The sequence below is a fragment of the Mya arenaria genome, chromosome 12 (genome assembly GCF_026914265.1).
Source record: "Mya arenaria isolate MELC-2E11 chromosome 12, ASM2691426v1".
Lineage (NCBI taxonomy): Eukaryota > Metazoa > Mollusca > Bivalvia > Myida > Myidae > Mya > Mya arenaria.
Genome location: NC_069133.1, coordinates 9,091,985 through 9,104,792, shown reverse-complemented (window position 1 = coordinate 9,104,792; position 12,808 = coordinate 9,091,985). Strand labels below are relative to the sequence as shown.

At 36.9% G+C, this 12,808-nt stretch overlaps 1 protein-coding gene across 1 annotated transcript; it reads right to left on the bottom strand.

Moving 5' to 3' along the window:
• Positions 1 to 3,904: 3,904 nt before the first annotated feature.
• On the bottom strand, positions 3,905 to 9,883 carry LOC128210417 (cysteine-rich protein 1-like). Its single transcript, XM_052914766.1, has 4 exons — positions 9,725 to 9,883; positions 6,140 to 6,234; positions 5,058 to 5,115; positions 3,905 to 4,298 (listed from the first exon to the last, which is right to left on the bottom strand). Exons 1-4 carry the CDS (start codon positions 9,762 to 9,764, stop codon positions 4,261 to 4,263), a joined length of 231 nt encoding a protein of 76 aa, XP_052770726.1. The 5' UTR covers positions 9,765 to 9,883; the 3' UTR covers positions 3,905 to 4,260.
• Between the last annotated feature and the right edge of the window lie 2,925 nt (positions 9,884 to 12,808).

Sequence of the window (12,808 nt, the reverse complement as noted above, 5' to 3'; positions counted from 1 at the left end):
CGAAAGAGTTGAGTAGGAACACTGAACATACGATTAGTGACTGACTTGGCTATAGGTTATGCTACACTAAATAATCTTTCCAAAGCCCCCGATGCTAAAATAGATTAATTGACTTGGATATAGGTTATGTTACACTAAATTATCTTTCCATAGCCCCCCCCCCCCCCCCCGTGTGTTAAAATTAGAATAATTGACTTGACTACGGGTTATTCTACACTAAATAATATTTCCATAGCCCTGGTGCTAAAAATAGAATTAATGACATGACCATAGGTTATGTTAAACTAAATAATATTTCCATAGCCCGGTGCTAAAATAAAATAATTGACTTGACTATAGATTGTGCTACACTAAATAATCTTTCCAAAGCCCCCGGTGCTTAAAAATAGAATGTTGACAGGCTATTCCCACGCTGACAGAGCGATGAAAAACCTACTATATCTATCTATACTATTTCATACTATTTGACAGTAATTTCTAAAATGGACTAATCATAATAAACCTTTCGCGTATCTAATTGGGTTGTAATTATAAAAGTGTAAACGGATTATGGGAACATAATTCCACTGCGTCTTGTTTCACAAGGACGGTAAGATCTTATGCCGGTATCATAAAAGGCTGTCCGGCTACCCGATTTGATTGTTATGATAGTTCGTCTAATTGGATTACGGGATTAAAGTGGGAAATATTGTCTTGTTAAACTATCCATAGATCAATACGTGACATGTTTTACCGGATAATTTTCGTCTGGTACTGATATTCAACTATTCTGGTACGTTTTAAAGCTGCACTCTCACAGATTAAACGTTTTGACAACTTTTTGTATTCGGACGAGCCAATTCATACGAAAAAGCCTGGAAACCAGTGATATTAGACTGCTGACAAAAATCAGATCGCAGATTTTCATACTTAATTTATAAAATTGAAGTTGTATGCATTTTTCTTAAACCGTTAGTAACGTGTTTAGGCATAAAACATGAGATACCTGCAATGTGGTCTATTCTCAGCAATCTTTTATCACTGGTTTGCAGATATTTACTCAGAAATTGGCTCATTCCAAGACAAAAAATAAATTTAAAAAAAGTTGACAAAACGGTCGAAGACATTTTTTTTTGATAAAACGGTAAATCTGTGAAAGTGCAGCTGTGAGACTGCTTTAACTAAACGCTTACTATCAGGATGTGGTTCAGGATGCCTTCTGTATAATTCATAATGAAAATGCGTCTGCAAATGCATATGTTACACTTTTACATTTAAAAACAAAGCGCTTAAAGCGTCGACGTGCTTTCGACCTGCTACAATTTGTGAAATAGTCATGTAATACTGATTGGAACGGAAAGCGTGTGGAGATTTCTTAGATTGTCTCAGTAATTTCATCCCGGAGTTTTGAGCAGTTTGCATATTTATAAAGCATAAAACTGTTCATTTTGTCCTCGAATGGCATAGGGTGAGCGCAATGTTAAGATTCATCCATACATACAGGGAATAAATAGTGTATGATTATGTAAATCGATCCCAATGAATTTTGCGTAAGAAGCCTGACATTGCGAAGGAATTCATGAACATGAATATTCTATCTTTATAAGTGATGTAAATTTGTTTTACAATTGCATGACTAAACTCAGAAATCCTAGCAGGCCGAAGGCCATTTAAACATTAAACGCTTTGATTTATTGTTTTAAACTTAATTACAACGAAATTACATGGTCGGCATAAACGCTTTCAATGGCATTTGTTCAATCTGTTTAAAGTGTTGCATTTTTTTGCATTGAAATGTATAGGGAAATTAATCAGCGGCGTATAACATTATCGTCAAACAGCCTTAAACGTACGTCAACGTGCGTCCACGATCGTCAATCCCTACATAGACACTTGATAGTCAGATAGATATCAAATTGCCTCCCTTTGTAACGTGCATTTGACTAAAGAACTCAACATGGGAAGCTAGAAAGAACGTTTTGAGAACATTGTTTAGTCTAAACTTCTTTATTTAACAACGATTATAAAACAAGTTATTACAACATTATATTAATCACTCTCGCTGGCACGATGTTACGCCAGAGTTAGGTCTGGTGTTGTGGGGGGAAAAGGAGTACCCGGAGGAAACCCACTTGTCCGGCATGGTGACCACAAACCAAACTCACAAGAACATTGTCACAACTTCTATAAAAAATGTTCATGTTCATGGTATTGATTTTATTTATTTATGTCATAGGTCCGTAAGTACATAAAATGTATTGTTGGACTAAATAGTAAATAATTTTGAGGATAAAATTCAATCCGGCTGGTTATTGTTATGAATGAGCCACACATGACGAAATCATTTGGACAAACACTATTAACAATGCCATGACGGAAGAGGACTGTGATGGTCTTTATCATTCGCCTGTCATCAACAAATAGTTCTATGATTTGACGTTTCATACCTTTTCTAATGCAGTCTTAGAGTCAGGCATGGTGACTACCTGTTCATCAGTACCTGACCAAGTGTGACCTCCATAACTATAAGGGAGTATTTCAATATGTTAACCCTATGACCTAGTTTTTGACCAATATAATGCGTTATATACATTTGACCTAAATAATCATTTTAGGAAAACTATTTTGACCAATTTGTATCAATATTTGGTCGAAACTGCAGTCACTATAAACGTGTTAACATAGTGTAAACAATGTTTTACGTGTTGACCGATAGTGACGAAGTTTCGTTTATACATGTGATCCGACATCCAACTGTTTGTTTATTTAATCAGGAAATACATTCACGATAATCAAATTGTCCTGAAAGTGAACCATATAATGACGCCTCTACAAACATACAACAGTTCACAACGGGCTGAGCGGAAGTATCAGTTCCAATCATCTAGTACTCATTTAAAGATTATACATTCATTTTATAAATATGTACGTATCCACATACTCACAATTCCTGCAAACGCTGCCACACCTACCATTGTCATTGTTGTTGTTGGTGGTATTGTTGTTGGTGTTGTTTTACATTTTAAAAAGGTCGGTCCGCGCCCATTGGCTGCATTGTGGCTTGGCCCCACCGTGTGTCCCATCACGACTAATCGTGTATTTAAACGCCACATAGAGACTACCCTTCGTGGCGGATCCGTGGGCAAGTGGTGACACACTTTTTTGTCAATCCCCAGGGGTCGCTGGTTCGATTCCCCGCCGCATCACTAATTAAGACAATAATCGTTTTCCGGGAGGGACGTTAATTGGGGGTCCTGTATGACAGTTCTATACACTGGTGCACGTTAACAGAACCAGGAACGCTCTAACCGGGGTAACATTCTGTCTGTGCACTATGCTCCAAAAACCTAACATGACAAACTCTTTTATTTGGAGAACTCACCGAATGGTCCTTGCCCGCCTACGAGTATAAATAAACTTGCACCCGTACTACCCGAAGATAAATTGAAAAGTTTGAGCTCACGTTAATGCACATGTGATCTTATCAGTAAACTAACCAAATTTGTTTTTGTTTTATTTCTCTTGTTAACGTTTTTTTTTTCGTGCCTCTGGTCATATTATGTGTATATGTACACACATTTAACTACATGTATGTTGGTTCTCTCTTGTACGGTACGGGTAAGCATTATTGCAGATAGTCTATATGTCGTATCCTGGTTGTTGTTGTTTTATCTACCGTGGTTATAGCGGATCAGATCATGTATATACCACTTCATATGGAAGAGCGTCCAGATTTACCCTTGCTATAGCTTACACATTATTAGTCGGAGAGTTTTACGTGACAGATACCGGTCATCCTTGTGAGTGGAACCAAATACCTTCACCCCACCCCCGCCCCCTCCTGTTCCTCACATGCGGTCTATACAAAATACAATGTTTCTTGTTTTTTGTCAGTTTAGAAAGATAAATACAATTGACAATAAACAACCGTTTCATTTTTTATTCATACGAGTAAATATTCCGTTTAATGTATACAATCTGATAAAAAAATGCCATCATACCAAACCGTAATGCCTTAATTAAAATTTTAGATCAGTGTTGAAACTATTTCCGTGGATATATGGCTTTGAAATATCAATGTACATTTATAAATCTGCAAACTCAAACTGCACGAATACAAGTATATACGTATTTTTTTCATGGCATGTTTTCCAACTATATATTAAGTGATGATCAAAGGCGTATATCAGCTTGGTTTATGCTTTTTGGTCCCAATTATTAGATAGCTAATTATGCTCCAACTGTAACCATGGTAAATGGCGTAGTACGTGTCAACGCCCGCTAATACTTGTGACTTTCCGTACCTCCATGGCCGTAACCTGGAAACACAATGGCAACTAGAACATAATACCTCGAGAATAATAATCATCGACATGAGAGACATATATCAATAATAACACATTCTTTAGGGAAATTTCACAAGAAAGAGTATGTTCTTTGTATAGGATAATGAAATGTGACTCTGATCAATATATAACTAAGAATAACATTAGTTTTATCAAACGTTATTGTATATGCAAAAGATATGGCTAATATTTCAACATATAATATTGATAAACAACTTGGTTGGGCTACAAATTATAGGCAACATTAGGAAACGGTCACGCGAAGATTATAGTAACAATAATGCTTACGAGCGAAGAACAGTTTGCCATTGTTTAGGCTAAATTTAGCTTAAAGAATACAATGTAAAGAATTTATATCAGTCTTAATCATACCTTTTACATATAAGTGGTCACCGTTATATTTTGTCCAATAATAATTTCGTATATCTCAAGTTTTCCTATACATTTATTTCAGTGAATCAGCAGTCAGCTGTTATTGATTTTAATCAGGTGAATCGGTATATATAAACAGTGGCTGGCCCATTTAGTGGGTAGTTTACACAATATAATGTAGACTACTAAAATAAATTCAGATTGTAAGTATGTACTTACACAAAATAAAAGGTTTAGCGACAGCGAAGTACATGCTAACAATCTTTAACCATTACTTAATTACTATGACCGAAACCACCCCTGGCTTAAATATGGCGGTGATGCCGGAGTTATTCCGATTGTTCCCCTGGATTAACTTACCTCCTGGGCCAAACAATGCGGCGTAGCACGGCTTATGGCAGTATGGTATCCCATCTTTCTGAAAGAGGTAGAGCAGTGGAGTTAAATAATGAACACACATTTTGGGCAATGACAAATCATGACAATTAAAGCAACGTTCTTTTTGTATTCGACAACAGCCAGTTTCAATAAACGATTTTGGCCGTTACCTTAAAGCTGCACTCCCACAGATTTTTATTATTTGTCTTGGAACGAGCCAATTATTGCGTAAATGTCTGGAAACCAGTGATATAAGACTGCTGACAAAAGAGCAGATCGCAGTTAAGATATTTACTTCTGAAAATTGATGTCTTGTGGCTAGAAGCGTTCCTTCATTGTAACTGGCGCTTTAAGAAATAAAAACGGCAGTTTACCAAACATTTGAGATCTGTTCTATTGTGAGTTATCTTATATGACCTAATTGAAGTCACCGATGCCTAAATGAGTCTCAGTGTTTCGGTGTTTTCAGTGTATTGGTCAATTGAGTTTACAGTCCAATCAAAACACTCGGATTATACTCTTAAAACGAACTTAAATCTTGATTCTAGAATACGGCCTCTGATCAGATACAATCAGGTACGATCAGTTACGATCAGGTACGATCATTTACGAACAGTTACGATCAGTTACGATCAGTTACGACAGGTGCGGTCATGTACGAACAGTTACGATCAGGTACGAACAGTTACGATCATGGACGATCAGTTACGGTCATGTAGGATTAGGTAGGATCAGGTACGATCACAAGTGCAGATTTGGTAACATCGTAGAGATTATTTTTCTTAATAATTACAAATGATTTCAAGGAATAATGAATTGAAAAATACCATGGAATTTGTAATAGTTGGACTTTGGAAATGTATGTTTATAAATGTTCGACAAACTGTAGGAGGGGGCGTTTATGGGCATATATGGGACTTTAAACATCGGGTGAGATTTCGACAGACCCATGGACACCGCCGTCCACTTGACATCTTTGTTAAAGGGGCGGAATTTAAACAACAAATGTTTTCAATTGAATACACAGGGCAAAAAAATAAAATAGTGCCTGATTCTTTGTATACCTCCGCGTGTGAGCCGGATGCCAGAGTCTTGCCGCACTTCTTACATTTGAGACATCCTCGGTGCCATTCCTTGCCAATTGACGTCACCTTCTCCGCTAAAGAAGTGAAAACATACACATAAGTAATGTGTTTATTATTCCCATAAATATGTTTTTGTTAATGTATTGCCAGTATATCACCAGAAGCAGTTCTTAAAAATAATAATAATAATGCTATTAATCAATTGTGGTGTCCTAAGTTCAAATTTGTTTCAATATATTCATTAAAAGTAAAGTCAGGTTCAACTGGTTGAAATGACTACGCGATCTACTTGCAGCGTAGTTAAATTAAAAAAAACAACAACAATATTTGACATTGTAAGCCATCCATATACACCAGAGGTTGTTTTTGGTGGAAAGTGGCCGAGGTGTTCCGATTGGGTAGACGGTTACGATTGAGACTGGTAAAGATGTTTAGAAATGCACTTGTAATGTGGAAGACATAGGGCCAGTGTTCAAAATTGATCTTATCCATATCCTTAGACATGCCTCAGTGATTCCACTCAGCCTATTGGTCAGCTAAATATACAGGCCGATCAAAACACTGGGATTATAATCTAAAATCTAAGATGGCTATTGAATACGGCCGTCTCTGTGGTTAAGTTTTCCGCCTACGGAGCGGGATGTCGTGGGTTCGATCCCAGGCCGCGTCATACCGATAGACGTTAAAAGTTGGTACAAGAAGCTCCCTTGCCTGGCGCTCGGCATTTAAAGGGTAGTGCCTGGAAAAGCGGTGTACGCAGTACTGGTTCAATCCAGGAAACTTGTATCCCATGTATCTTTCTTTACACCGAGCATGTTAAAGAACCAAGAGGTCTCTTCGCAAAGAGCTAGGGTATCGCACCCGGATCTCTTCTATCTCATTCTGTTTCTTCAAGTCCTCCAATGTCTGGGTTCTATCTCATGTCACTTATGGCATTTAAACACAATTTAAGTCGTGATGCCATGATCACGGCGGAGTCAAGCCATAATGCAGCCAATGGGCGCGGGCAAACCTTGAATAACTCAAATAAACAAAACTGAATAAGGCCACAGACCAGTAATTGGTTAAATAACTATTATATATATTGTCCCAGAGTAGTTCAGCACAGCCTTGATAACCACTTACCATACGGAGCAGCAATAGTAAACCCATATTTTATGACAAAGATAAGTTTCATTTTGTCATCCCAAATGCTGTATTTTTCAAAAATTTAATGACATATCGCTAGAACAAATTGAAGTGGTTAATCCACCTGCTGATAACAAGTTTAAACATTTTAGAGAAGGCGTAGCTGCTTAATAAATGCACTACGCGTAGGTGGAATTGATAATAACAGGGATGAATTACAGGGCTGATGACGGACCAAAATTCTCAATCCTAGAAATCCTGAAAATTCAGTTTGAGTGTGGAGAATTCACACCTGAAGCACCTTAAGATTCCACTTAAAATCATTTCCGAGGCCATATACACCCATTTCAAGGCACGTCCTGTTATTTGTTATGCAATTGTCCAGCGAAGAACTAAATTTACAAGCGTGCGATAGTTCTCTCATTCCTGGTTTCAGGCCATGTTAAACGGGCAATATTTAGGTTGATGCCATTTTTTATTAATGCATTATTATGTATAACCGGCAATGGACTTTAATCATCAAATGAAAAAATATGATCTTCGAACATAACAGTTTATGACAATCCTGCAAAACTATTTAAAAAATATACAGTGGGCAATAAAATGCATCGTTGATGACAACGTTAAAATAAATATTTTTAATGTCCTCGACGCAAATATTCAGACGAACTGTTCGCTTCCTTATTCATTAAACATGCTCACTCGTGCAATATAGTCGTGTGTTTTATACGCTCATCTCAAACTAGTTTTTGTATAAAATCTTACTTTGTAAATTCTGTTTAATTTAAAATTACAATAATAAAATCTATTTTTTGTAAATTATGTTTAATTTAATTAGAAAACAAAAATATTTTATTCGAAAGTAATTTCATAAATTATGAATCGACTTGAATAAAAGTACATATTAAACTGAATACCGTTTTACAAACATTATGTAAGGCCCCACAACCCGTCAACTTTCCATTTGATAAATATTACGGTTCAGTTGAGATTACTTTTACCACCGCTTATTTTCAACATTTGCAAGTGTTAAGCTTACAAAGGTTTAAGTCGTAAATCGTAATCATCGGTTCAAGGGCAGTAGAAGGGAAGGGGCGAATATGAAATCAGGAAGGCGGGAGGTGTGTGTGTGGGGGGGGGGGGGGGCAGTCTAACCAATTCAAAGGAGGGGAGAGAGTCAGTTTAACGAACATTCAGGGGTAGGGATCAGTCAAAGCACTTTGAAAGGGGAGAAGTCAGTCAATGCAACTCAAAGAGGGAAGGAGTCATCCACACTAAATAGAAGGGGGAGTGGGTCAGCCACACTAAATAGAAGGGGGAATGGGTGAGCCACACTAAATAGAAGGGGGAGTGGGTGAGCCACACTAAATAGAAAGGGGTGTGGGTCAGCCATACTAAATAGAAGGGGGAGTGGGTGAGCCACACTAAATAGAAGGGGGAGTGGGTGAGCCACACTAAATAGAAGGGAGAGTGGGTGAGCCACACTAAATAGAAGGGGGAGTGGGTCAGCCATACTAAATAGAAGGGGTAACGGGTCAGTCAAACTAGTTAGAAGGAGGGTCAGCTACACGAACTGGAAGATCAAAAGGCTCAGTCAAACAAATTGGAAGAAAAACTGGGCTAGATAATCCAATTGGAAGAGGGAGGTGATCAGTCAAACACATTAGAAGGGGAGGGGTGAAACTAATTGTTTAAACAACGTCAGTCAACAAATCTGAGGAAAGGAAGGGGGAAGTCAAACCATCTTGAAGAGGGATTCTGGTTAGTAAACCAAATTGGTAGGAGAAGGGGTCAGTGAAACTAGCTGGAAGGGGGAAGACGTCAGTAAAATCAGCTGGAAGTGGTTAGTGAAACCAGCTGAAAGGGGGTATGGGTCAATAAAACTATCTGGAAGGGGGAGGGGTCAGTGAAACCAGCTCGAAGGGGGAAGGGTCAGTGAAACCAGCTCGAAGGGGGAAGGAGTCAGCCAAACCTACCATGCAACATGACAAAACGAACAGAAAAGGAAGATAAATGCTTCCTGATGTCTATGCATATCAACAATTTACCTAAAACCGCACATAATTCAATGCCATATATCACACCACTTATAAAGATATGTGAACAACGTCCCGCCCGTTAAGCGTGAGTCACTTCATATTGCACGCAGTCTTGATCAGAATCCGATGCATGAATGAGTTTATATGAATATAGAGAACTGATTTATTTATATGATAAAATTATATTATAATATACAAATCATACGAAAAGTAAGTTGATCTTCCCGTCAACGAAACATCCTTAAACTGATTACTATACTGATTAGTTTATAACCTATCTCGAGAAAGGATGCAGAATATCAATTAATACTTTAACAGCTATATGTATCATTCTATTAATAATCATAACTTATGATGACTGCACAAGTTTACTTAAAAAGAAAACATTTCAACTCACCAAAATAAACTTCCTTTGCACAAGTTGGACACTTCGGCATGTTTGTTTTCAAAATAACAAACCTTATTTTACGATAAAACTTTGAGACTGAGTTAAACAGCAGACGACTTGAGCTCTGTGTTATAATGGGCGCGGTACGTAAATATGTGATGTGAACTTATAAATATAGAATATCAGTGCCGCGTGCAAAAAAAAATCGAATATCACTCAATGAGAAAAGAATCTCTTAAGGGATGTGATGATGAAAAGATTTCTAATTTGCCATCGCCTTATGTATAAAAAAGTTTTCAACTTTCATTGAATGATTTCCTCACTTATTATGAAAGACCCGGACATATGGCAATTAACATCATTGGAGGGCTGTATATACATGCTCATATAATCATATACATTGGTTTAACCTTCATGCTTATATAAACATATATATTGGTTTAACCACCTTAATGTTCACCTGATGCTAGTTCATGCACATTTTGAAACCTGATGTAACTCAACAATGATAAGCATGTGTAACAAAATAACATACTCAAGAGAGAAACAGATAGGGTTATAAACTTATAAACCAGCAAATGAAATTGCATGTAAGATGCAATATAGTTTCCGTCTTCTGTCCGTCCGTATAAAAAGGCAATGAATCCACGTGACCAAATGCTTGGTTATAAATTTAAATGGAATGAAGATCAAACTAAGATTCGCGAGGAAAATCTAGTTAATAAATTTATTGTGATACAAGCTTATTTGACATTTTAAACATAGCCTATAGAATGCCCATCAAACAAATGATGATTATAAGAATGTCCATATTTTCTTATTTTTTTTACCGCAGTCAAGAACACTTTTGCTATGTTCGAAATTGTACACGTTTTGACTGGTAGGTTGCAGGCTCAAATATTAATAAGGCTCGCATTCGGTGGACAATGAGTGAATATTGTGGAAAGAACCAATAACCAAATAAATATGCACGAACATTTTTCTTCATTATAATGAAACGGAAAAAGAAGACAGGTTGTAGGCACGGTTTAAAAGAGAAAGGTTGATATCTAATGATCGGTTGCCGTCACATGCGTCTTCCATCCAGCACCCAAGGGATCTCTGAACGAAGAAATTCAATGACTTCACTGTCAGGCTGTCTAACCTGTGACAAGGAAGACGGGGTATGTGTGTGTGTATGGGGGGGAGAGGGGGGCTGGGGGTTGTCCTGGGACAGGCGTTGTACTTTCGCCCTTTGAGCGGTCTATGAATAACACAATAGCACTAAGTAAAAGTAATTAAGTAAAGCTAAAGATATCGCTTTCCACATTTGTAAAACATCAGGTTCGTCGAATAGTATCCAAATCACTATAAAAATAACTGTTTAGGATTAAATGATTCTGTTATCATGACTTCAGATCATTGACAGTAATATTATTAAGGATTTTTTAAAAAATGCACAAACTTATTAATATCAAATTACTGTTATAGACATTTTAAACATTTAACGAGTGTCCTCGTGTTTTATGCTATGAAGCCCTAAGTCCCCTATTTCGTGTTCTCTGCTTCACTCCTAACTCAACCAATGAAAATATTTCAAAATAACTTGGCACAAGCGTTCACCATACCAGCTGTGTAACGCCGCATGGAAGCATCGCCACGTAAAGGTGTGTTTTTGCGGTGATTTTTTTAACGCCTAAACAGGGCGACCAAGTTTATGCGGCGACGATCAACGCATAAAGCAGAAATTGCTTATATGGGGCGCAGCTGTGCCTTTTTGTCACATAAAGAGGATTAACTGAACCATTTATTATAAAGCTAAAAAATAGAGTTTTAATATTTCAACAGAAACGATGATGATAATTATGATGATGATGGTTGTGAGGATGATGGTGGTGGTTGTGTTTGTGGTGATGATGATCGTGGTTGTGATGATGTTGTTGATTATTATGATAATTAAGATTAGGGAGTAGCATATTACTGTCATTTTGAAAAAAATGCGGGAAACGTACGTAGGCAAATTGGTCAAATTTAAGGCAATATTTTAAAGTTGAGCCAAAATTGAAAGTTGAAAATAAATTATTACTCCCCTTGGAGTGTTCACATCTACATTTTCTTAGTTACAAATGACTAGTGCATAAAAACATAATTAATGAAAGAAAGACGTCCATGATGACTCTATATCAGTCATCTGAGTCCTTTTGCTCAAGTGCCCAAAACTAATGTTGTGTAGAAATATTTGGAAATTATATAATCTTCAAAAGTTTTCCTTTCGTTATCCTGGTAACCAGAGATGTACGTTGATAACCTAGACGTGAATGAAATTCACAATCGCACAAAACCCCAGTGGATTTTTTGCTTTTATAGAAAGTTGACATATCGTCGACAAATCATGTTTAATAGTTGAATTGTGTTCCATGACGTGTTAAGCAACCCATAAAATGTTGTATTTTCTTTATTTTCAGGGTCAAGACTGATTTTACCCAACTGAGGCCACAGGCAACTATTAAAAGTAAGCCAGGGGCAGCTGTTGGGATCTGCATCATGCATTCAAGTCTATGTGAGGTCTGTCAGTTCTTTGATTCCAGTCATACATCGCGTTTATACGCCCAACATTTGTCCATGGGCTTAAATATACCAGCGTGAGAATTTGTCCATTGGTATTTTAGGACGCGTTCATATAACAATTGAGAAAAAGGAAAGTTGAATAGAATGAAAATTGAAAAATACATTAAACATCATATTAAGTTATAAATTCTATTAAACACATGGTATAGAGGATATTTGTTGATTACAGTGTAAGATTTTTTTTTTTATTTCACTCGTGTCATAGAAAACTCTTTTCACTTGTGGCGAATTGTTTCTTTTATGCTTTTTTTTCGGAGTTTATAACCATTTTAATTTAATTTTCTAAATATCCATTTCTGAAAAGAGTGTTTTCTAAATCGCTACCGTGGGACGACCCTCACGTTAAAGGAAAGCTGATGACGTAGTGTCATTTTTTTCCGGTTCGTGGAGAAAAACTTCTCCGACATTTTCATAATTTATTATTTACGCGATTTTCAGTGTAAGCGTGTTATGAACATTAATCCATTAATTTTAATTAATGCATCT

Coding starts and splice junctions, on each gene's coding strand:
- LOC128210417 (XM_052914766.1), bottom strand. CDS start 9,764: ATGCCGAAGTGTCCAACTTGTGCAAAGGAAGTTTATTTTG. Junction 6,235..9,724: donor TGCAAAGGAAGTTTATTTTG/GTGAGTTGAAAT, acceptor TCACTTCTTTAG/CGGAGAAGGTGACGTCAATT. Junction 5,116..6,139: donor CATCCGGCTCACACGCGGAG/GTATACAAAGAA, acceptor TACCTCTTTCAG/AAAGATGGGATACCATACTG.